Genomic DNA, 27,048 nt, shown 5'->3' on the forward strand with positions numbered 1-27,048 from the left:
AGAAGGAGGCAGACTGAGAGATACTGTGGAGGAAGAATCAACAAGACTTGTCAAATGATGGGATATGGCTGTATACTCTATATATGTAGTCTTTTCTTATTCAAATGTGATTTTTGAGAGCAGGGATAGTATTTATTTTCTATTTATTTTCCTAAACATTGGAACATAGCAAGTGCTTAAAAAGCTTACCCATTCAATTCCACAGAGTGTGAATGAGAGGGGAGGGTCAAGGATCACTCCAAGGTTGCAAGCCTTGGTGTTTGGCAGGATGGATAAAATGTCAGATTTATAGTTTTACATGATTTATCACAGAAAAGGTTTCACATTTTTCTGGGAAGCAAAATCAACACAAGTTGTGAAAGACTGATAATCTTCAAACAAAGGGTCAAAAATATTTTTGAAGGCCCCTTGAGGCTTTGTATCTGCTGACGATTTGGGTGAAAGGAATGATAGAATCCTGCCATATCAGCTTTCAGGTTGGCTGTTCAGTTTTTCTGTATAAGCACAAGGGACTTATGGGATAGGGTTAGGGCTACTCTGTGATCATTCAGCTGCTTTAGGAGAAAATTAATAAGCAAATGAAGTGATTTATCACAAGTCTGAAAAATGGCGATAGGATAGTTTTAGCGTCTTACGAAATGAAGTGAGTGGTATTCTGCCTCGTGCTACCTTCTAATTCAAGTACTGATTATGATTCAGAGTAATTCAAAATTTAGTTTGCAGTCCTGGGAGTCATAGGAGGCTCCCTACTGTCATGACTTCTTCATTCAATATCAGTGTAGAACAAGTCAGTGGTCGCCTAAACTTAGTTTCCCAGAATTTGGAGGGAGCTTTTGCCTATGGAGATAGTAGTTAGCTAACTTCGTTATGGAAACAGGACCTTAAGATCCAGATACCACATCCACATAGATTTCCCTTTCCCTATGCAGTTTCTCTTAGATAGCATTGGGAAAACAACTCATTGGCCTTTATTTTAAATCTAAAACATTTGTTGCTGTAATGAGAATGAAGTAAAGAGCATGGTACTTATTACCAGTGCTTATTCTTCTCTTCCATTCATTCAACAAGTGTTTTAAAAATAACTGTTATGTGCCTATTTTAAAGTACTTTTCTATTTTCATATCTAAGGAACATACAAACACATACGTGTATGCATATGTGAGTAAACGTTTATGTATAAGTGTGCTTATACATATGTTACTCATAAGTTGAAAATCTTGAAACAAATTTTATACTTGTATAGGTGTATATATGTATAAATACACAAACATACACACACTGACAGCATGGATATTCTTTGCATCTCTAGTACTTAGTGTCATGCCTGGTACATAAAAACTACTTAATAATTATTTGTTAGTGATTTGCTTTTTTTTTTAGCAGCAGCCATCATTGTTTTTTAATTATTATTTTTTGTTAATTACAAATAGAAACTTGCTAAAACTGTATCAAATATTTTCCTGGTGGTTTTCATAATTTGCTTTATATAGAGAGATGATTAAAAGGATGAAGTTTACAGTCTTTTAAGAGAGATAAGACACAGATGCATATAGTTACAGTAGGCAATCCAATCTGATAAGAGAATTAGAGTGCAAAAAAAGGACTAGGAGAACTCTGAGGGAAAAAAAAACCAAACTTGTAGCATATTGTGTATTAGGAAAGATTACCAAGGGGAAGCCGTAGTTGGGTTTATTTTTAAAGGATGGGTAGGACTTCCATAGGGAAAGAGAGGGAAAAAGCACCTAGACAGAGGGGAAAGCCTTGGCATGAGTGGAGAAGCATGATAGCATGATGCATGTTGAGAAGGAAGAGAACACCCCAGTGACTACAGAGCTGTACAGTTTGATTTGAACATAGAGTGTGTGGACAGGGATTATAGCAGATAATGATGAAATTGTAGGCCAGGTTGCAGATGGCTTTGAATGTCAGGTAAAGGGGAATAATAGGAGATATTGCTGGAAAGGAAGACTAGGTTATGGATGGCTTTTAATATCTTGAACTTTACTTGTGAGAAGGAGGAGAAAAGAATTATGGTTTTTGAGCAGGGAGAGTGATGTACATAGATCTAATCCAAGAAAGCTTTTTCTATCATTAGTATGAAGGACAGATTAAAGGGGAAAAGAGTGCAGGCAAGAAGGTCTGAGGTGCCAAAGAGGACTTTCTCTAGAGCAGGGGTTCTTAATCCACTTTTTGTATATATCATGGACCCTTTCAGTGGTCTGGCAGTCTAAGGACTCCTCAGAATAAAGATTTTAAATGTATAAAATAAAATATAAAATATTACAAAGGAAACCAGTTGTATTCAAATGCAGTCCTCAAAATATTAAAAATAAACCAAACAAGTAGTAGGAATCAAGAGAAAGGTATGAATTTGAGACATGCTGTAGAGTTAGAATCTAGAAGACCCCCCCTTTTTTTTTTTTTTACTGATTGGCTGTGAGAGGTGAAGGAAAGGGAAGTATCCAAAATCTAGAGGTTCCTAAGGTTACAAAAATTGGGGACCTAAAATTAGTACCACAGATAGGAAGAATGAGATTCAGAAGGAGGAGCAGGTTTAGGGGGAAAGATGATAAACTCTATTTTTGACATATTGAGTATGAGGTACTGGTGGTACATCCAGGAAACTCCAGTCTGGTGCTTAGAAGGAAGGTCTAGAAGATTTATATCTGGGAGATACATACTGGGCTCATATGCTTTTTCATTCATTCATTCATTCATTCATTCATTCATTCATCATTCATTCATTCATCGTCATAGATAATTGAACCATGGAAGCAAATTAGAATTCTAAGGAAGGAGGGCAGAGGTTCAAGGAGAGACCTTTGTGGAGCTACCAAATGAAAAGCTTAGGGAGAAGAGGAGTGGTTAGAGAAGGAGAAGGAGAATCAGAAGGGTGTGCTATCTGAGGTACAGAGCACAGTGGGGCCTTGACAATATTAATAAAAGCCTTTGAAATTGCCATAGGGAAATTTTGTTTACATAGTTGTATGTTGTAAAGTGAAGACAGATAGCTTCATATTTTGTTCCTCATGAAATTTATAAAGTGGTTTTTTTTTTTGTTAGTTTTTTAGAACAGACAGTCTCATGTAGGGTAGGGTCAAGTAGCACTTCCTGTCTAGTCTCAGCCATGAAGTCAATACTCCATGTTCATAATGTTGGATTGGCTTGTATCTGAGCTAGGATATTCTCTTGGGAGAGTGGTAAGCAGTTGTTATTTATTTACACTGATAATACTACAAGAGGAAATGGATTTAAATTACAGCTACTGGGATTTATGATAGATGTAAGGGAAAATATCCTGATTGTAAAGGTTCAAAGATAGTGCAACTGTTTATATAATCTCATTCCCTGGAGAGCTTTAAAAAAAAAGGCATAGGCAGTCATCTGTGTAGAGTGGTTTAGATTCAGTGTGCTTTGCCCAGAGGCAGTGGGCTGGACTAGGTGACCCCTGGAGATCTCTTCCAACAATAGCAACCTTTGTTATAAATAGCATCTAGTATTTTTCTTATTGGCAATTTTGCATTAATGTGGAAGAAATAAGTTATGGTCCGATATCAGAAAGGAGTCAGAGATGAGAGAGAGGAAGGAACGGATTTATTTGACTTTGATAGAAAAGATTTTAGATGGACTGCCTGGTATTTTTCCTTGCACATTTCCATGTGCAGTGATGCAGACACAGCATTTTAGTTTATTTTCCTTTGACCTGAACAAAAGGAATCCTGATGAATTGCAAGGCTTATTTATATATCAGACTTCTTGGAAGCTTAAAGCTGACCCCAAATAAGTTAAAAGGTTGTTGTTTTCCAGCAATTTTTGTTTTTGCTATTCTAAGCTAGCACAGCATGTCCTGACACATGTGTGAAATGGATAAGGACTGGAGCCCTCAACCTAATCCCTTACCCTATGTTGCTGTCTAGATGCTTACCCAAAGAGTGAGATGATCTATACCTGGACAAAAGGTCCTGAGAAGTCTGTGGAAGTTCCAAAAGAGTCTTCCAGTTTAGTTCAGTATGACCTGGTTGGGCAAACAGTGTCAGTGAAACCATCAAATCTATTACAGGTAAGATGACTACCAACTAGAATGAACTTGGGATATAGCATCTGCAATGTAGTTTTGTCTTACCCATTGTTTACAGGGGATTCTGATAAAGCCTCCAAAAGCAGAATGGCATAGAAAATATAGCATAGGTTTTCTTTCTTTTGACGTGTATTCTTTAACTCATTAAAGGATCTGTCTGATATTTGAGTAATAAGTCCATCAAGGAAACCAGATGATGTTACCAGTCAGAAAGGCTACAAAAGGTTGTGTTGTGATCATTGAAACCATCCAAGGTGCAGGGGACATTTTTATTTTTTCAGATAGCTAGGATAAAGGCTATTCTGCAGGTCATTGAAGTTGCTGATGCTTTCACAGAGCCATCTTTGTCTTGCTTAATTTGTAATTCTCCTGATGTAGAAGAGCAAGCGATACAGAGCCATGTAGAAGAATTTAAGGTAGTACTTTAAAGTTGTCCCTAGAGAAAATGTCACTGACAAGTATAAAAGGTGTTTATACTATCTGTGCTCTTAAAATTTATGGGAAAAAAAGATGAAATATTTTATTTTAATTTATTTAAAAGGAAAACACTAACTAGTGAGTTAAAAATTATTCTTTCTCAATTTTCAGACCTAAGCTCACTTACCTCATATGCATTTCTAAAAATGATTTATTCAGTTTCCTGCTGGACAATACTACTTTAAAAAACTTGGATATCTTCTAAAACCTTAGTTTATATAGTCAGTTAATGGGAACCACAGTTTCCTCCCCAAACTTTCTTTATGGGAGTTTTATAGTTGGTCTTTTAAAATTACCTTATTAATACTTTTTTTTTTTGACAGATAGTAGGAATCCAAATGTTTGTTCTTCTTTATTAGGTCTATTTTTTTAAAAAACAAATTAAAAAGCACAGTAAAATTATAACTGTAGAACATGTGAATATTCAGGTATGACCACATATGTAGCTATATCTATTTCATTTCAAATGTTATGATATACATAAATAAAGTTCTTGGCTGAAATTGTTGACCTAAATTCTTAGGAGAAGTGATTTAGACTATAAAAGAGAGAACCAGCCTTGTAGTAAGGAACACCCCTTCAACTCCAGCTTCCAATTTATCCTAACTCTGTGACTGTGGGAAAGTCACTTAAACATTCAGTGCCCCAGGAAACTTTCTAAGACTTTTAGTCATAGAATTGCTAATCTTTAATGGAGGAAGTTTCCACACAATGAGCTCCTTACACATACGAAATATCATGTCTAGAATTCTCCTTCAGCCTCCCTCTCCCAATAAAATAAAATAAAAACAAAACAAAATAAACACAAATTACCATTGTTATCAATATATCTGTCTAAATTAATGAGGTTTAATCTGTCATTTTCCAGGTAAATAATTAGAATCCCACAGGCTGTGCTGTGTATGTGTACCATCATTCCTTTAAGTGCTAAATGAGTTTAGCTAAGAACTCATTATGCAGTAATCCATCACCCAAAAAAGCATTGTCATTATTAGCCCCAAACATTGAGATTATCACACTGAAAAAAAGGTGATGTTCAGCCTCCTTTCAGCATCTCTTTCACACACACACACACACACACACACACACACACACACACAGCCTCTGGTTTGTGTCGCAAAACTTAGATAATAATGTTATTTCAGATACAAATTGGTGGCCTGAAATATGCATGTGGAAATAAATGGCATGCAGAGCCAATAACATATTTTCCTCCTGTTTTTATTTTTTAGGTGAATACATTGTTATGACAGTTTACTTTCATCTCAGAAGGAAAATGGGTTATTTCATGATTCAGACATATATCCCATGCATCATGACTGTGATTCTTTCTCAAGTTTCTTTCTGGATAAATAAAGAATCTGTTCCAGCTAGAACTGTGTTTGGTAATTACAATTTATTTATTGGTCCTATTTGTTACCTGCCCTTCTTTAGAATATTGCTTTTAGAATGAAACCTTCCCTTAAGAGCACTGTTAGCATTTTTATGTCAGGTTGAATAGTGTACAGAATCTCATTTGTATTTACAACTGTCCAGCCAGAAAGAAACAGTAAGATTATGTGTATGTGCAGGCCTTAGGGCTCATGTTACCTTTAGGTATTTGTGTAAAAATACCATTGGAAGCCCTCCTGTTGGGGTCATATTAAATTAACCTCAATGGGAACCATGAGTGTGAAGGCTAAATGTACCTCTAAACATAATTTCCCTTTCAGTGATACCCTTGGATTTGTAGTCTAATGCTATGTAATTTAATTGAAATTGTATCTAGATGTTAAAATGAAATACACTGGGATGTAATTTGCAAAGAAATGCTTAAAATAAAGCAAATAAAATTCATGGCTGAATGGTTATGTGAAGACCTGGAATAATTTGGCTTTAAATGAAAAGAAAAAAAAGTAACTCAAACCTTAAATTGTTTAAATGTAATGAAACAAAAGATTTCATATATTTGTAGTTTATTAGTTCGTTATTAAATACCACATATGTGCTATATTTTTATATTGGCTTACATTTTGTTTTTCTACAATATATAATGCCCTGAATTACTTGAGTTTGGGAAATTTAACAAGTTTTAATAACTACTTTCCATATATGAGGAACTTTATGTAGTTGAAAGAACTCTGGCTCTACATTCCAAGGACAGGACTTGGGTTAAAATCTTGCCACCTACTATTTCTGGGACCGTATTTCTCCTAGCTTTAGCCTCTTTCCCATCAATAAAATGATGGGGTTGGATGAGACCCTTTTTAGCTCCAAATCTATAATCTTAATAATCAGATTTGTTGAATAGTAAGTTAGATTTTAAAGGGATTTTAAATTATAAAGCTTCTGACTTTTTGCTCTGATAATTGTGCATTACTAGAAAAGAGCAGATAGAAGTGGGAGTATGGAAGAAAGCTGACGTGGGATGGATGCTGGAATGGGAGTAGGTGACATTTGGATGTCTCCTGGGGCATCTGGCCACTCTTTTGCTTTTCCAGAAAAGGCGTCAGGGCATTGTTAGTATAGTGTCAGAACAATCATTTTGTTCTGTGGAGCACCTCTACAATAGGTGTGAATGTTTGAGGAAATTATGAATATGCAGAACTCTCCATGTAAACTTCTGAACCTTGAATCAGCTTTATGAAGCAGCGAGGGTATTCTGATATAGATAGTCCATGGAGAATATTTACAGGTGCTAATCTAGTTCTGGGCCAGATGTCTGGCCAGGAAACTTCGAGGAGATTTATATATTCTGCATGGAGGCAAGGGAGCTTGGAAATCCACTGCTCCTTGTATCACCAAATACTTTCTTGGAATGTTTTGGAGCTTCTTTTAATATCACATGCTATTATGGTAAGGCCAAAACAGCTATCTCAGGCCTTTTACCATTAAAACTCCTATCTAGAAATAACATTTCGTAATTAGCTATAATCTTTGAAAAGTGCTTCTAATTACATTGTCATTTTTTTTTTAAGCAGGGGCCTAAGGAACACACAGAGTAGGAACCACTGGTGATCAGTTATTAGTTGATATCAAAAACTCTATCTCTCAGCTGGCTATTGCCACACACTTTCTTCCACAATGATTTTGGGGTATTGTTAGAGAGGAAGGGGGACTATAGCTGGCAGCCATATTTCTTGTGTCGACGACTCAGATGATTGTCACTCTGCAACCTTTGCCCACTTTCTTGCAGCAATAATAGAATTTTAACTTTGGGAAGTCAAAAGTAACTAGACAGCTAGAGAAAAAAAAGAGTTGGAGCTCATAGTCTCATTCCCTGCTCTGGAGCATCTCAGCCTGTTTGCCTATAGTCCGAGGCTGTCTCTTAGGTAACTCGTCCCATTTTTTAGAGAGGAGTTTACTCACATGATACCCAGTTGGAGAATGAGCTATGAGTTTCCATAGTTCTCATAGCTCTGGGATTCTAAAGAACTACAGTGCATAGAACTAACTTGGTAGAAAGCTATTTTTCTATATAACCAGAAGGACCTGTCAGACATTCTGCAAGTGGAGTTTGCTTTTAGTAGAAATACTTTTTAAAAAATATATGTTGAGAATAGTATTTCTAAGTCCAGCAATTTCTTTTCTTCAGTGTCTAAATTACGCTCTTCTATTCATAACAATTTCTACATCTATTAGAGATTTAGCACTGGAAGGGAACTTAGTGGGATGTCCTCTAGTCCAATCACTTCATTTTTCAGTTTGTTACTACATACAGTCAAAGAGGGTGTCAAAAAGTGAAACAGGACAGGTACTTGACCTTGGGTGTCACTTCTCAGGGCCTCTTGTTCTGTTCAGTAAAAAAGAGGATTTAGTGTAAATGACCTCTAAGCTCCCTTAGAGCTCTAACATTCTATGATCCTAAGATTTAAAAATAGGCCTGGAGAGGGGAACTTTAAACATGTGAGTAAATGTCAGCTGGAGGGTAGAAATGTGTTATCACACTGTTAAGTTAATGCTACTTATTTCCCTTGTGATTGGCCAGCCCATATTCACCTCTGTGTACATACAGCTTATATTCACACTATGGACAAAAACATTCATGTTCTATGTTCTAACTGAGAGATTGGCACTGGCATTTAAATGTGTCAAAAATGAACAACAAAAAAGCACACCATTGTATTGAAATATCTGGAGGGTACACACAGGCCAAGAAATGTCTTCAGACGGATGAACACTGACCTCAGCCTTTCTAGTGCCCAGAGAGGCATGGCTGCTATAGTTTGATTCTAATCTGGGTTGTTGCTTCTGCCTGCTGCCCTGTGCAACATTTGCTCGAATGTGTGGTCAGGCAAATGCTACACTAAATCGATGTGTAATAAATATGCCCAAGGACATGCTCTGTGTCACCCTTGATATAATAATATTAGAAAGAGAGGTGTTTTTCCCTGGCTGAAAGGGGAATGATTTAAACATCTCAGCCTGTGTTAAAAATGCCATGCCCTTTCTTAATCTTTCAAATTGTCACCCACAAGACAAAGGCCATATGGGTTCCCTCGTGTTTCTCCTCATTTCACTCTTTCTCTTTTTCAAACTCATGTTTTAATGCCAAGTTTACATACACCAAAGAGACCTGGAGAATGAAGTGTCCAGAGATTTTGTTTAGTATTTTATTTTTCCACAGTTATATGGAAAAGAAAATTTTAACATTCATTTTTAAAACTTTGAATTCCAAATTCTCTTCTTTTCTCCCTCCCACCTCCATTCATTGAGAAGGCAAGCAATTTGGTATAGCTTATACATGTGTAGTCATGCAAAACATTTCTGTAATAATTATGTTGGGAAAGAAAATACAGATGGAAAAAAAGCCCTCAAGAAAAATAAAGTTAAAAAAGTATGCTTCAGTCTGTACTCAGACACCGTGATTTCCCTCTCTGTGAATGGATAGCTTTTTTAAAATCATAATTCCTTCAAAGTTGTCTTGAGTCATTGTATTGCTGAGAATAGCTAAATCATTCACAGCCAATCATCCTACAATGTTGCTGTTACTTTGTACACAGTACATTTCTTTTTGAATCAGCTCGTGGAAGTCTCTTCAGACTTTTCTGAGATCATCTCACTCATCATTTCCCATAACACAACAGTATTCCATAACAATCATATATTGCAACTTGTTTAGCCATTCCCCAATCGATGAGCATCCCCTCAATTTCCAAGTCTTTGTCCTCAGAAAAGGGTGGTACATATGTACATTGTACATTGTACATATAAGTCCTTTTCCTTTTGTTTTTTTTATCTCTTTTGGAATACAGACCTAGTAATGGTATTGCTAAGTCAAAGGTTATACATGGTTTTATAGCCCTTTGGGCATAGTTCCAAATTGCCCTACAGAATGGTTGAATCAGTTCACAACTCCACCAACAGTGCCTTAATGCCCCATTTTCCCCACATCCCCTCCATTGGTCATTTTCCTTTTCTGTTCTATTAGCCAATCTAATAGGTATGAGGTAGTACCTCAGAATTGTTTTAATTTGCATTTCTCCAATCATTAGTGATTTAAAGCATTTTTTTCATATGGCTATAGATAGCTCTTATTACTTCATCTGAAAACTGATTATATATTTTGATCATTTATCAACAGGAGAGTGGCTCTTATTTTTATAAATTTGACTCAGTTCTCTTTATGTTTGAGAAATGAGGCCTTTATCAGAGAAACTTGCTTCGTATTTTTTTCACAGTTACTATTGCCTCCTCTCATTTATTCTGTTCTCTCTCTCCTTTTACCTTGTCCCTCCTCAAAAATATTTTGCTTCTGACCTACTCCCTCCCCCAATCTGCCCTCCCTTGTATTACACCCCCCCCCCCAGCCTCCTTTCTCTTATCCTCTTCTTCTCCTACTGTCCTGTAGGGAAAGATAGTTTTCTATACCCAACTGAGTGTGTCATGTTATTCCCTCTTTGAGCCAATTCTGATGAGAGTAAGGTTCACTCCCTCTCCCTCACCACCCTCCACTGTAAAAGATTTTTCTTGCCTCTTTTATGTGAGATAATTTTCTCCATTCTTCTTCTCTCTTTCTCCTTTTCCATGTTCATTCCTCTCTAACTTTTTAATTTTTTTTTTTTTAGGTAGCATTCCTTCATATTCAACTCATACCTGTGCCTTCTGTTTATATATATTTCTTCTAATTGCCCTAATAATGAGAAAGTTCTTAGGAGTTACAAATATCTTCTCATGTAGGAACATAAACAGTTTAACCTTATTAATTTTCTTATGATTTCCCTTTCCTGTTTACATTTTTATGCTTCTATTGAATGTTGTATTTGAAAGTAAAATTTTCTATTCAGCTCTGGTCTTTAATCAAGAATGCTTGAAAGTCCTCTGTTTTATTGAATATCCATTTTCCCTCTGAAGGATTGTACTCAGTTTTGCTGGGTAGGTGATTCTTCATTGTAACCCTACAGAATATCTTATTCCAAGGCTCTGGTTCCTTAATGTAGAAGCTGCTAAATCCTGTGTTATCCTGATTGTGTTTTCACAGTACTTGAATTGTTTCTTTCTGGCTGCTTGCAATATTTTCTCCTTGACCTGGGAACACTGGAATTTGGCCATAATATTTCTGAGAGTTTTCATTTGGGAATCTCTTTCAGGAGGTGAATGGTGGATTCTTTCAACTTCTATTTTGCCCTCTGGTTCTAGAATATTGGGGCAGTTTTCCTTGATAATTTCTTGAAAGATGACAGGCTCTTTTTTTTGATCATGGCTTTCAGGTAGTCTAATTTTAATATTATCTCCCCTGGATATATTTTTCAGGTCAGTTGTTTTTCCAGTGAGATATTTCACATTGTTTTCTATTTTTTCATTCTTTTGGTTTTGTTTTATTGTTTCTTGATTTCTTAAAAAGTCATCAGCTTCTATTTGCTCAATTCTAATTTTTGAGGAATTATTTTCTTCAGTGAGCTTTTGAACTGCCTTTTCCATTTGGCCAATTCTATTTCTAAGGAGTTTTTTTCACCCCCTTCGGTGAATTTTCATGCCCCTTTTTTCCATTTGGTGATTCTGCTTTTTAAGGCATTCTTCTCCTCATTGGCTTTTTGTACCTCTTTTACCATTTAGCCTAGTCTGGTTTTTAACGTGTTATTTTCTTCAATATATTATTGTGTCTCCTTTACCAAGCTGTTGACACTTTTTTTCATGATTTTCTTGCATCACTCTCATTTCTCTTCCCAGTTTTTCCTCTTCCTCTCTTACTTGATTTTCAGAATAACTTTTGAGCTCTTCCATGGACTGAGAACAATTCATATTTTTCTTTGAGGCTTTGGATGTAGGAGTTTTGACTTTATTATCTTCTGAGTGTGTGTTTTGATCTTCCTTGTCATCGTAGTAACTTTCTATGGCCAGAATTGCTTTCTGCTGTTAGCTGATATTCCCAGTATATTACTTGACTTTTAACTCTTTATTAAAGTAGGACTGTTACTTTTTATTATTTATTATTTTTTAATTACTTATTGTTATTTATTAATTATTGTAATTATAATAATTATTATAATTATGGAGGGTGACTGTCCCAAGCTTCAGAGTTTTTATGCAGCTGTTTTCAAAGATACTTTTAGGGACCTTTAAGTTTTCAGTTCTTCCAACGTGGTATGATCTAAGGGGAGGTGTTTACTACTCTCCTGGCCTGTGCTCTAGTCTGTTAGTGACTACAAGCACTCTTTTCTGACTTGGAACTGTGAGGAGGGTCCTCATTCCACTGTGGCTGAAGGCTCTGGTGTGCTAGTGCTCCTCCTTGTCCTGGGATTGCCACCCAGATCTAAGTATGGGCAAAGCCACAGAGTCTTGCCTCACTGCTAGCCAAGAGACCCCTGTAATATCCTTCTGACTAGTGGTTTGACCTCCTTATCATCTGTAGGATGAGAGCTGAAGAAGCAGCCACTGCCACTGCTGATTCAGTGGCTCTCAAGGCCTGCTCCTAGTTTGCTGGGGCTTCAGGGCTGAGCTGGTGCAGCTTGTGTGCTGCACTCTCACCCTGGTTCAACAGACCTTTCCTACTGACCTTCTAAGTTGTCTTTGGCATCCATGGGCTGAGAGGTCTGGAAACTGCCACTGCTGCCACTGATTTAATCACCCTGAAGCCTGCTCCTAGTTTGCTAGGGCTTGGGCTGTGCTGTGCTGGACTGAACCCCTGTCTCTCCCTGGTGTAACAAGCCTTTCCTGCTGATCTTCTAAGTTATCTTGGGCTGGAAAATTGTTTCACTCCATCTTTTTGAGGGTTCTGCTGCCCTAAAATTTGCTTAGAGTCATTATTTATAGGTATTGGATGGATTTGGGAGAGAGCTCAGGAGAGTCCCTGCCTTTACTCTACCATCTTGGCTTTGCGTTTCGAGTATCCAAAGATCTTGAATTAGTGTACATAACCTGACTAGCTCAGTCAAGTCACCTTCAGCATCTCCTTCCCAATTATTACTGGAATTACCCTCCCTCTTTGTTTTACCTTGACTCTGTAGAAAAAAGCCAAAAGGCAGAAACTTCCCAAAGTATGGTAAAAAAAATTGAGGGCCATTTTTCCTGTGGGCAAAGTACTCCTTAGGGTGGCATACTCTACTTTAACAGGTTTTCAAAACAATGAAGCTCACAGAAACACTAGTTTGTTTTTTTTTTAGTCTGAGTTTCATTAAATCACATTAAAGTTGAAGCAAATGATTTTTTCACTTGATCTTTCAGTACCAGAATAGTTTTACTAATTGGGAATTTTGCAATTTCAAGGTCTTTTTGAGCTATCCCCTTCACACTGACATTGTAGATGTCTATTCTAGGTAGTGCACTTGATCGTAGCTAGTTAGTGGGAAATAGTTATGGAGCTCACAGAAAACTGTATTGCTCCTAAATTTTAATTAAAGTGATGGTCTTTCATAAGATAAAAGACTAATTAGGCTTCGTCTCCATATTATGTAGCTAGAAGATTTAAAAGCTTTGGCAGGACAGTGTTAATTAACAAAGTTGTCAGCATGAAAACAGTTCTTTTCTGAACAGTGAAATACATCTTAATTTCCTTTCAACTGGAAAGTTTTATGGCTTTGTCAGTTTGTGGTTAAATAGGGAAAATATTAAAAAATGCTGAATTTACCACATGTGCATGTGAAAATCATTAAGGTAAAGAGACTATGAGGTCCGGAAGATGTTTGCTTTATGCTGAAGGGATAAATTAAGTTTTAATCATTAACGTATTGATGATGATCCATAATAGCATATAACTTAATCTCTATTTCTCTTGAAAGCTTTAAAATATATTTTGCAAAACTTATTTTTGAATAAGGATTTTCTTTTTAGCATACCATGTAAGTCATCAGGCAGCATTTTCTGCAAGATCTCTGAGGAGGTAGATCTCACCAACACCTGAGCCAGCCCATTCATTCTACTGTTGGACATTATTAGTTTTTTTGAAGTTTTTCCTTACATTGAATATAATTTTGCCTCTTTGTAACTTTCAAACGTGGCTCCTAGTTCTGTCCATTGGAAAAGGGAAGAATGAGTGGAAAACAATCTGCCATTTTTTTCAATATGTATATTAGGAGATAGTTCATTTAAACTAGATGACTTGAATTCATCAAGGCTAGCCCTTTGGTTTCTTATAATCTCTATACTTTCCTGTTATCTATCTTTATCTTGTCTTTTCCAGTACATAGTATATTCTCCTTGGTAGAGGAAAAATAAACAGAGCTGAACAGCTTTGTCTTTTTTTTGCCATTGATTATACTCATCGATTCCACTCCAAGTAGCATTCTTAAATCTTCTTTGATACTCAATATAGCAAAAACAAAGCAAAAGAAAAAAAATGTTATCCTTAGTCTTCTTCACCAGTATCAGCTCATTCTGGGCTTCAACACTTCAGCCACTATTCTTAGAGGAGTTTACCACATTTTTCTATTCATCCTTCATTAGCTTTGCTTTCATAATCTATAGCTGTTTGAAAAACCTAAGTTTGTGTAGGAATTTTCTATGCATCCTCATCAGTACCTGTAGATAGTGTATTTCCCTTTTGTTTTGGTATTGTTTTTCTTTTGGAATTTAATTCTTTGGGAGCTTTTCATCCTACTTCAAATGATTTCCATGGAAGAATTTGTGTCCATGGGCTCCATCCTATCCTTTTTCTAAACTATGTGAAATCATCTGTTCTCCAAACTAGGGTGAATATTACCCTATCCTTATATTCCCTCTCCTTTTCTGACTATGAATCTAACCACAACACTCTTCTGTTCATTGGCTCACCACTGCTTTTCTTCAGCTTGGCATTCAAAATACTTGATCTATGACTCCAGCCCAGCATTCCAGACTTATTTCACATTCTTCCCTTTCACAGACTATTTGTGTGTATCAACCTACAAGATCTACTTGTTATTCCATGAACCTGAACTATCCATCTTCTGCCCCCGTGCCTTTGCATAGATTAATTGCCATAGGTTTTAGTTCTTCAGGCATTTTCAAATAATCATAAATAAACTTATCTGTTTACATGTTGTAACTGCCCAGTGGAATGTAAACACTTTAGGGAGCAGTATTTGTTTTTTATTTTATCTTTGTGTCTCCAGTACTTACCATAGCGTATTCATGTAAAAGGTGCTTAATAAATTCTTGTTGGATTGGACTATTTCTATGCTAGCATTTAGTATGAAGTGGTGACTTCCTCCCAAGATTGCTATCAATAGGAGCATCAATATAATGCATCGTCCTCTTAAATACTGCCTGCATTTCCTTGGGCTTGATACTTTGGACTTCTATAATCATTCCTCATTGTCATTGCAAGGCATTTGTTTGACTATCTAATCTCTTGGTTGACTTTCTACTGGGTCATGTATAAAAGAAGTTTAAATGGGCCAATCCTCTTGGGAATTTATAATATGAAATAAGACTGACAGAGTAACCATAAGAAAGATATATAGACACATATAACTATATAAAAATCAATGGATATGAAAATTCATGGTTCTTCTGTATGTGCCCCCTGGGAAATATGTTACAGTGTAGAGTTGAGACTGGATTGAATTGTGGGATTTTTTCTAGGGAATACCATGTTTTCTAGTTTCAGAGGAATAGTATGGCAGAGGAGGTAGGATTTCAGGAACTAATTGAAACAATCATAGCATTTGTTGCTAAATATTCAGGTCAGTCTTGTGGTTTAGTAGCTTAATATTTGTTTGTGTTTTAGTTATTTTATTGTTTAGTTATTTTAAAATTTGTGTTAGTTATTTTAAATAGTTATAGTTATTTTAAAATTTCATCGTGTTTCCTCATCTCTAATTATTTTAAAAATAAAACTAAATAGCGTGGTTTTCTGTTTCTTTGTTTTAAAGGAATAACTACTGTTCTGACAATGACAACTCTGAGCATCAGTGCCAGACATTCCTTGCCAAAAGTGTCCTATGCCACTGCCATGGATTGGTTCATAGCTGTGTGCTTTGCCTTTGTGTTCTCTGCTCTCATCGAGTTTGCTGCGGTCAACTATTTTACTAATGTCCAAATGGAAAAAGCCAAAAGGAAGCCATCAAAATCTCAGCAGGAACTTTCTGCCCCTTCAGTTCAGAAAGAAAAGTGTTCTGATGAACCACTTCAGGTATTTGATGTATTTTCTCTGTGGTCTGGTCCTCTGTTGCAAGGATAGAGTTGATAAGGAAGGGGATACCTGATGTCTACCAGTATATCATTTCTGATCCTAGGAAACAAAACAAAATAACAAATCTGTCCAAGTTGGGAAGCTTGACAAACTGTGGTTCATATTGGAAAACCAAAGGAACTCAACAGCTATGCAGTGGGAATATTCAGTTTAACTCAGTCATATTTATTAATTGTTAACTATGTGCCAGGTAGAAGGCTAGGTGCTGAGGATACGAAGACAAAAAAATAAATACTTCCTGTTCTGAAGGAGCTTATATTCTCCTGTGAGACACAGCATGTACAGAGATAAATAGATACAAAATCAATATGCAGTAAACTAAATGTAACTTCAGAGCAGTACAAAGAAATGGGGAAATCATCCTAAGATCAAGACCCTAGGAGACAGATTATCATTTTTGTTTGCAGGATGGAACTGGAGCTGGTGATAGAGGAAGAGTGAATATGTGAGGGCTATTGCTGTGTGGGTCTCAAGGGGGTTCAGCTAAAAGTGGCCTGCATGATCACAGTGCCTAGCAGGTTTCCAGTCATCACTTCATATACGGAAGGCACCTGTGGGCAATTTCTCTCTCCAGCCAAGCAGAAATCTTGATGGAGTAGAGAATTGTTAGGGATGCAAATAGGAAGTAATGACTACTCTTTGCATGCTTAGGAGAGGAATTAGTTCTGTCCTATGCTCTAGTAGATAGAATATGTTTTTATAAGTCCATTAAGGGTTGATTCAATTTAAGAAATACGTATTAAGAACCTACCAAGTGTGCTGTGCTGTGCTAGGCATGGGAGATACAAACATGAAACAAAACAGTGCTGTCTCAAGGAGTTTACAGTTTAGTGGGTTACTGTGTGTCTCATTAAGAAAAATAGGCTCAACATGTTTCTAACACTGTGCTATTACATAATGAAATGAAAGGCACAAAAGTGAATTTCAATACAAGGAAATAAAAGGAACAGTGAAAAAATATGTTAGGAAACAAATGTCCATGGAAAATTTGTGATGCATGTACAAGAATATGTGTATATTCTTATACATGCATCACAAATACATACATACATATATATATATATATATATATATGCATACATATATATGTATGTATGACATGTACAGCATTGAAGGCTTAGGAAGTATTGAAAGATTTGTTGTTGAATTGTTTCAGTTGTGTCCAACTCTTGGTGACCCCATTTGGGGTTTTCTTTAAAAGATACTGAAATGGTTTGCCATTTCCTTTTCTAGCTCATTTTACAAATGAGGAACTGAGGCAAACAAGGTTAAGTAACTTGCCCAGGGTCACATAGCTAGTAAGTGTTTTAGGTCAGATTTGAACTCAGGTCCTTTTGTCTCCAAGGCTGGTGCTCTATCCACTGTGCCACCTAGCTGCCCTCCTGAAAGGTTAGATATATTATAAATATTTAAAGTATTGAGTGTTTGTTATTGTCTTGTTCAATAGAATTTCATTACACCTTCATAGAACTTATAAGCCTTTCTCTGTCTCATGTAAATCAAATATGTTCTTGTGAACCTGTATACGTGGACATAGTTTTATATGTAGTCTCAGTGTTGATGGAATACCTGCAATATTTTGTGTTTTCTGTGGAACAGATACAAATCTTATTTGTTTTCTAAGGTTTGCATTTTTTAAGAGGCAGCACAGATTGGACATCTCTTTGAAAGGCAGATTAACTGTTTTTGGTGTTACTAAGCATTTTGTTTTTCCTTTTGGTCCCTGATTTTGTTTTCTACTTACTTTGTGTGTTGGGAAATGTGCACTTAGTCTCAGGGCTATTAATAAATAGAGGTTTTGGGGAGGTGAAAATTCTTATCTAACCAAACTAGTCTGCAAACTCTTTTTTTGAATGAGATGATTAAGTTGATTTGACTGATAAATAGTGGAGATTTCTAGGCTTCCTGTGCAACGTGATGGAAAACAGGATAAAGTCTGGAGTGAGACACTTGAGTTGAATGTAGTCAAAAGTTGATATATAAAGGCACATATAATATGATTGATAGACGTAGAGATAAACTGATAAATGAAATAAAAATTCTTCACTACTTTTATTATTCAAAAATATAATAGTTGGCATTTGCTTAGTGTTTGTGGTTCACAATTTCCTTTCCTTCCAGTGATGATGTGAGTTAGGGAGCACAAATATTTGTTTTGAGGTGGCTGCTGTGATCTCATTAGTACAGGAAACAATTGCTGTGGAAACTTCCTTCATGAGGCCAGATCAGAAGATAACTTCTCTTTAATATAGATTCATAGAGGCTTGCTCAGGGCTCTGAGTGGTTAAAATTTGCCCATGGTTACACACTGTTAGGATGTTACCGGAGGTTAGATTTTAACCAAAGTCTTCCTGACTCTAAGGCTGTCCCTTGTACACTCACTAAGACACTATGTCTTAGTATAAATACTTTCTCTTTTCATAGGTGAAACTGAACACCAAAGAAATAAATGACTCACCTAGAGTTTCACCATTAGTACATTTCTGACCATAGACTAGGACCCAGGGCTCCTATGCCTTACACCTACATTCCCCTTATTATTTTATACGCCTCTCTAATTTTGGCCAAGTCATTTTGCACTGATAGGGAAGAGAGAGACAAAGTAGAGAGGCTATTGAGAGTTATTGAAGCATGTTTACTTTTTGAGACAGTAGGTCTGAAATAAGCAGTCCTGTGACTTGAGGGCCATTCATATGTTTTTCTTCATCTTTAGCACACAGTAAGTCAGAGATAGTTACTGATAAATTTACTTAATGTAGCTAAATTCCTCAGATGTACCTTACTTAGAATTGTGTGTCAGGAGGAATATACTTGGGGAAGGAGATTATTTGGGATGTGCTAATTTTTTAAAGTACAATTACATTTTTATTTTTGTAAATACAATGCTTAATGTCTATTCAATTCTTGCCATAATTTTTTTTCATGCTGTAATTTCTTTACTTTCCAAATCATGTAATCCATTTCTGATTGTGATTAAGTTTTTTTGGGTAGAGCTGGTTGTACTATAAATACTGACATGCAATTGACAATTATATTCCTCTAGGTGGGAGGTAGGGGGAACTATAGTAGTTACTTATAGCATGTATTTGCTTTATATGATTTACTGCCTTTTTGTTCCACTTAATCATTTTTCAGTTTCTTAAATGATGCTATACTAATTTATCGAAAAAGAAAATATATAAAAATGAGATCTATAAATGTATATGTATATATACATATGTGTATATATATGTAAATAGATAGGTATATCATGTCTCTATCTCTATTTTTAATGACAATCTTCAATTTTTTGGTGGGTTGTAATGTGGTTGAAAGATTAGATATTTTCTGTTTTTCCCTGGGGGCACAACAAGAAACAATAGGTGAATATTAGAGATAGACAAATTTTGTTCAACTCAATTCAGTGAAACATTTATTAAACACCCACTATATGTGAAGCTTGAAGGAAAGGGGAAAAAAATCTTCCTAACAATTAGCATTATCCAGAATTGCAACTGACTGCTTTGAAGTATAGTAGGTTTCCCTTCATTTCATGTTGTTGTTCAGTCATTTCAGTTGTGTGTGACTCTTCATGACCCCATTTGGGGTTTTCTTGGCAAAGATACTAAAGGGGTTTGCATTTCCTTCAGCAGCTCATTTTTAAATGAGGAAACTGGAACAAATAGGATTAAGTGACTTGCCCAGGGTCACAGCTAGTAAGTTTGTGAGGCCAGGTTTGAACTAAGAAGATGAGTCTTCCTGACTCCAGGCCCAGTCCTCTATCTACTTCACCAACTAGCTGTCCTTCATTTCATACCTTCAAGCAAAGAAAGGCTAGATAACCCCTTGTTGGTAATGTTGTAGAAAGGATTCTTGGTCAGGACCATGTTGAGCTAAGGTTGCTGTAGTCCCTTCCAATGCTGAGATTGTATGAATCTATTATTCTGTGACCTTAGTCCCATTTTTACTACCTAGAGTGATCCATCAGTAGTTTACAAAAATAAGCATGTGTTGCTTCATGGTAAAAATACAGCTTGAGCATAAACAGGCTTTAGTATGTCACTATAAGGACTTGCATGTGAAAAATTGTATACAAGGGATAATGAAGGATAAAGATAATAAGTTCTGAAAGAGGACTGAGTTATCACAGCCCAAGTGGTATCATTATGACATAAAAGAAGAGGAAGGCCTCCAGTAAACTGTGTACTGTTGTACTGGGGAAAGATCAATAGCTCTGGAGTCGGAAGACTTAAGTCTGAATTTCCATTTTTTGATTTTTCTACCTGTATGACCTTAGGCAACTGACTTAATTGCTCTGTCTCACTTTCCTCCTCTTTACAATCTAGCATTAGATTAGCTGAGGACCCTATCGGAAATAGATATGATTCTAACATCCTTGGAGGATTTATGGTGAATCATGGACATAAATTAAATAGAATGAAAAGGCACACTATTCTCACAGTTGTTCTGATCTCCATCAGTAGAAATAGTACCTACACCTATGAAATAAAAAAATTCATTAAACCATCACTCCATTGGTAAAATCAGATAAAAAGCATGTTTGATTTATTGCATAAAATGTATAGTAGCATTGCCTATTTATCATTCATTGATTATATAAGTAGATGGATTCCTTAATATATGACATGGTGGAGTTAGGGGCAGCTAGAGAGTGATAGTGTATAGAGTCTGCAGGCCTAAAGTCAGGAAGACCTGAGTTTAAATCTTATTTTAAATGCTTATGGCCCTGGGCAAGTCACTTAACCTCTCTTTGCCTCAATTTCCTCATCTGTAAAATGAGGATAATGACAGCACTTATTTTGCATGGTTGTTATGAAGATCAAATTAGATAATTGTAAAGTGCTTAGCACAGTTCCTGGCACATAGTAAGTACTATATAAATGTTAGTTGTTATGTTATTATTTTATTATTGTTATAGTGGATTTATATGTAACATGCTTCCTTTATATACAAAAATGACACTAATGATACAGTAGAACTTGTATCTTTAGTTTATCCACTAATGAGAATGTGTTTATATGACCTGTTCCCCTGACCCTTTTGGTACCAATGACATATATTTGTGACTTCTATCTGAAATGTGATGTAATTTTTTGGTTTTGGAAAAACCAACATTATTTGGCTCATAATTAATGTGATTTCTTTACCACCTGCTCTGTTCTTTTGGGTTTATTTCCTATGTTAGGAGCCCCCAGGTAGCTTGACTGCATCTCGTTAATTTTTCTGGCTACCATTGAAAGGGGAAGAAATAAAGCATGTCTTCCATTCCAAACCCATCTTCAAAGTTCTGATTGTTTTTATTTTATATCAGCAGCCAAGAAACAGAGTCAGGTGGAAGGAGGAGGGAAAAAAAGAAAATGGAAATAATGGTTTCTGAGAAGCATTGGTCTATTCTGTCACCTTGGGGTTAAACTTGCCATATTGCTGACATCAAGGTGGTATCACTGAAACCTTCCTATTTATAGGAAATGGAACTGTCAAAATAACATTGCTTTCTGTTTTTGTTGTTATGAGAAGGGGTGCAGAGAGGGCAAGAAACATGGATCAGGGGAATAGGCTGGTAATTCTGAGCCAATAGGGACTATGCAGGGACAGAAAGGGGGAAATAGGAAGACTGAATGAATTCTGTTCCAAAATATTGGCACTGAATAGTTTTCAAATTCAGCATGGAGAGGCTTCAGTTGGAGAATTAAACAAACCCTGGATATACAATGATTAAGTGGACTTTGCTTGTGAGAAGAAAGACAGATATCATGCAGTCTCAGTAGTAGTTTTGGTTCAAAGTAGGAGAGGCCATGTGGTGGTTTTCTAGGATCTTTATCAAGTCTCCTGTTTTTTTGGTGCAAGTGCGAGTGGCAACAAAAGGAATCTTGTCCATTGGCAGCTTTTGCATCAGAATAGTCTATTGTCTTCTGGCCAAACCAACTTCTTTTCTAATCATTCTTCCTGTCATGGGTAGCTAAGAGAAAAAAGTCAAGCATAACTAGGGATCTTCAAGTCTGAGACAGATAAAAGTGGTAATCTGAAGTTCTTTGCTCACTAAGCTTTTCATTCATTCCCTAGAGACATTCCTTCTGGAAATAGAGACAGACATTTCTCAGCATTCCTTGCGTATATAAGAGTAATGGTACTAGTTTTCAACTTTCTTTTTTTAAAGTGATGACAGAATTCTCCAAATCACCTTGGGCAAAGCTGGTAGCTTGCTTTCTGTTCTTTGAAATGTAGCACTGAATTACAGTACTAATGCTCCCCTAAATCACTGATCTGTTAGTGTGTCCAGTAGATGAAGTCCATTTCTTGGTAGTGATTTCTCTTGGCAGCAATCAACCACAGGAAAGCTTTTGTGTGCTTGTGGGGCAACTGAGGAAATGAGTTTGTGAAGGGGAAAGACAATGTGTGTCATAATGTAAAGTGAACTACTTTACAACATGTTGCTTGAAGGATATCTTTGTTGATCTAAAGATAACGATAAATGGATGAAACCCACTTATCCCCACTTCCACCAAATACCCTGCCAAGTTACAACTGGGAATGAATTGGCAACTTTCATTGAGGAGGGCTTTTAGCTGTGAAACAGGCTGGGGAAAAAAAAAAACAAAAGAAAAAAAAGCAGAGAAAAACACAAAGAAAAGCAGGTTGAAAATAATAGAAAGGGTTGCTGGAAAGAACTGTTCTAGGAATTCTATATATGACATGTGACCATAAAATATTGTGCTTGATTTTTCACAGACATACCAGAAGTTATACATCCAATGTGTGTCATCCCCTTTCTAATAATTACATTGGGAGACTATGCACATATTCCTTTAGAATTGTTTTTAATTATTTGGGCATTGAATTACTTGGGCACCTAAATGAATATTACCATACAGAAAGAACAGCAAACAAAAAAAAGAGGATCATATATTAAGCCACTAAACTCTTCATACAGCTTGCAATTTAAAAAGGGAAATTATGTAATAAATTTAAGCAAATTGTTTGCAAAGCTTTCCTGTTTGTGTTTGCCTCTGAACTTCCTTTTCTTATGTGCATTTAAAAAATGATTCAATTATATACATACATGTATGTTTGTTTTTATATGCATTTATTCCAATGGTGCTATTCTTTCTGATAACAATTTTAGAACTAGATTTCCCATTTTGGACTTGCAGAACCTCTTTTGAACATCCTCAATTGTGGCAAATCTTTTAGGCATTGATTGGATTTTTGGAAAAAGACCAAAGTCATTCAGAGACAAGAATGAGGAATAAGGTGTGTAATTAAAATGTATAATATTGTGTTTGGTTTAAAAAATGAGCTGTGATTGCAAAGTAATGTGACTCATTTTTTTTTGTTTCTTTGCCATACAAATGGCTCTGAAGGCAGCTAAACTGGATCAGCTCAACTCTCAAGGTGACGAGTTTGAAGGCCAACTTGCAATTTGATATATAAGGTCACACCTTTTGGAGTACGACTGTTCTGGAATTGCTTCTTCATTCTGTTGTCTCTACTTCTTCTTAATCTTGATCATGAGAAAAATGCGGTGTAGTTTATTTAAAGGAAAATTATTGATTTATTTCCAGACTCACATATTTTCCAGCACCTAAATGTGGCGTAGAATAGGAAACAGTCATATTTCAATGACTGCAGGCCACTTTTCCAGGCCATCCATACTCTGGACTTTGCAAAGAGAGACAGCTTAGCCTAAGTGTTCAGAACTGCACAAAGGAAACAACAAAACCTCAGCTTTGAGGTATTGTTCATCCAAAGGAGAGCTTAAAAAAAAAGACAAAAGTCTGAGGAGGATTGTTAATTCTGAAGTCATGACAATAACTGAGATATTCTCTGGTTGAGAACTTTCTGTCCCTTCTACCAACAGCAAGACCAGTTTGGTGACCATGATCAGATGTTCTGTTTTTTTTTTTTAAATCAATTAACTGACAATTAATTCAGCCCCCTCCTTACTACTTTCCCTGCCTCTTCATTAAATAAATTTTAAAAAGACACAAAAGTAAAGGACATACAGCTGCATAATTTTGCAAAACAAATCCCCACATTGACCATACCCAAAAATGTACATCTCCCTATGCAAGTTCATCACCTCCTTATCAGTGGCAAATTTCATCATTATTCTTTTGGACTCATGGTTTAGCATCATGTTCACTAGAGTTCTAAAGTCTTTCAAAGTTTTTTTTTTTTGTAATGTTATGATTGCATAAATTGTTTTCCTAGTTCTGTTCACTTTGTCCTGCATTAGTTCACAAAACTCTTCCTAGTTTCCGCTGAAACTGCCTATTTCTTTTCTTATGGCACAGTAATATTCCATTACATCTACAAACCATGATTTTGTCTTGCCATTCCCTTTTAGTGAGGCATTCCCATAGTTTGCAATTGTTGGTTACCATTGAAAGAGCTGCTATGAATACATTTGAACATATAGATCATTTTCCTTTGTTTGATTTCTTTAGGGTATAGGCTTTGAAGTGGCATAGCTGGGTTAGTTGGCTATGGCTGTTTTTAAAATGTGTATAAGAAAAGAAAAGCACTGTGAAAAACACATTCTGGCACAAAAACATTGTAAAATTATTTTTGTATTTTCTTCTAGGAAGGAATCAGTATTTTACTTCCACTCTTCTTGATCGGTCTTTTGTTAGAAACATTCTAAGATCATTGGGATTGAGAAGAACTAGGCTGGAAGTCTGGGTTGGCCATTTGCCGTCTGTGTGATTTCTCTGTCTTAGTTTCCTAAGGAGGTGGTGATGATGGGGGTGGGGAGAAATGTGAATTCAATTATCTCTAAGGCCTCTTCTAATTCTAAAATCCCGTGGTCATTTAGGGAAGTGTAGACACCAGATTTTTTCAGTACTTTGGGTGGCATTCTCCACGTTGTTGTTCAGGAATTATTAACACAGCATAGGTTTTTGGTGATCGTTTTTATTCCTTGGAAATATGTATGGATATAGCTTTGGCGTAGTTAAGAGGCATTATGAAGTGGTAAATTGGAAGCAGCAATGGGTAGCTTGAGAAACTCATATGGCTTCCCAGAAGCTAATACATACCCTGCTCCTGTCTATAATTAGTCCCACTTCGAGTCTGTTAGTGCTCCTTCTCTGTACGTACTCTTACTGTGCCTCTCTATGTGTACAACCTGAGTGATTCAGGACATTTGATTTAACTGATAGAATGAAAAGCATAGAAGGGAAACTTTTAAAATGATACTCTTAATAAATTTTTTAACATGAGAATCACTTGAGCTGAAATTGTAGCAATTTTTATATGGTAGTGTCATAGATTTTGAATTGGAAGGGACCTTAGACATCAAGTCTAACCTCCTCATTTTGCAGATGACAAAACTGAGTCAAGGGGGAATGATATAACTTGAACAAGATCACACAGTGATTGAATGTCCGAGGCAGAATTTGAATCCAGTTTTGTGTGACTCCAAATCCAGTTTCTGATCCACTATGCCCCACTATCTCTCTGTTATATGGCTGGCTCTCGTACCTCATAAAAGTCAGTTTACTGGATGTGGACTTTAAAAGAATTCTAATAGTTTCATTGCAATCCTACTTAGAGTCAGAGAGTTGGATTAAGTGATAAATTGACATTTCAAAGGATCTTATAACTGAAAAGTACCTTTTTCTTTACCAGGTAGTAAAGGAGTCAGAGAAATGTGTCTTTGACTAACTTAAGGAGTGAATTCCATAAGGCATTCATTCCAACCACAGTCACTATTATCACCTTCTCTTCCTCTTAATGATTCCCATTATTTTCTACTACTGTCCATATCCTTAGGCTAATTAAACACAAGTCCATAGTAAATATACTCTGACCTTTCCCTGCAAATGTAAAATCTCATGCAAACCAAATCAAATGGAATATGCAAGAGAAATAGAATACATAAAAATCTCTAAAGGCCTGCCGTTGGATTTCCTCTGAGTATTCCTTGATTTCTTTTCATCTCTGATCATATGGGTGAATGTCTTTAATGACTGAAGAATATAGAATTCAGGGTTCTAATTATTTCTCTCGGAGCCCTGGAGAGGCAGAATGAAATAGTACCTAGAGCAGCTGTTCTCAAACTTTTTGATCTCAAGACTTCTAGATCTCTTTTTGTTCTTAAAAATTATCAAGGACCCCCAAGAGCTTTTGTTTATGTGGATTTTATCTATTAATGTTTAATGTATCATAAATGAAAACTTATAGTTAAAATATGTACTTACTAAATTTAAAAATAACAATAATAAACTGATTACATTTTAGCATACTTTTATGAAAAAATAAGTATTTTTCAAAACAAAAATTAGCGACAAGAGTGGCATTGTTTTATGTTTTGCAAATCTCTTTTATAGTTTAATAGAAAGCAGCTGGATTTTCATATCTGTTTCCACGTTAAATCTCTTCCAATCTGTTGTGTTTGTTGAGGCACATGAAGAAAATCTAGCTTTACACAGATTTATAGTTGGAAAAGGGAAGGGGTATTTCAATAGAAAAATAAGGAATTAGTATGGTAATGAAAATTGTTTTGACCTATCAGACCACCAGAAAGTAAGTGAGAACCCCTGAGGAGTAAACAGACCACACTTTGATAACTATTGAGCTTGAGGGCTGGCCTTGCAGTCGGGAAGGCTCAGGTTCAAGTCCTGTCTTTGATATGTACTGGAACTTTGATGACAGGTGAGTCATTCATTCTTTATTTTTGTACCCCCAGTACACAGCACAATGCCTGGTACATAATGTTTAGTAAATCCTTGGTTAGTCTGTATCCTCAGGTTCTAATTTCTAAGAGCATAAGTTTCAGGTCTTGGGGAAGGGAAATTCTACTTTGGGAGGACGTTAAACTGGTGAAATCATTGGTATAGAAAACACACACATAAGCACACACACACACTCATGCACGCACATGCACACCTACTTTCAAAAC

General features: G+C 36.1%; 1 protein-coding gene across 1 annotated transcript in view; it reads left to right on the forward strand.

Annotated features, from left to right (window-relative positions):
* The window catches only part of GABRA4 (gamma-aminobutyric acid type A receptor subunit alpha4), a 103,582-nt gene that overhangs the window by 24,679 nt on the left and 51,855 nt on the right, over nt 1-27,048 (forward strand). The window contains 4 exon segments of the mRNA XM_020990669.2: nt 3,918-4,031; nt 4,034-4,060; nt 5,788-5,940; nt 15,826-16,085. Coding sequence (XP_020846328.1) covers nt 3,918-4,031; nt 4,034-4,060; nt 5,788-5,940; nt 15,826-16,085 — 554 coding nt within the window.

The sequence above is a fragment of the Phascolarctos cinereus genome, unplaced genomic scaffold, assembly GCF_003287225.1.
Source record: "Phascolarctos cinereus isolate Bilbo 61053 unplaced genomic scaffold, phaCin_HiC Scaffold_9;HRSCAF=440, whole genome shotgun sequence".
NCBI lineage: Eukaryota > Metazoa > Chordata > Mammalia > Diprotodontia > Phascolarctidae > Phascolarctos > Phascolarctos cinereus.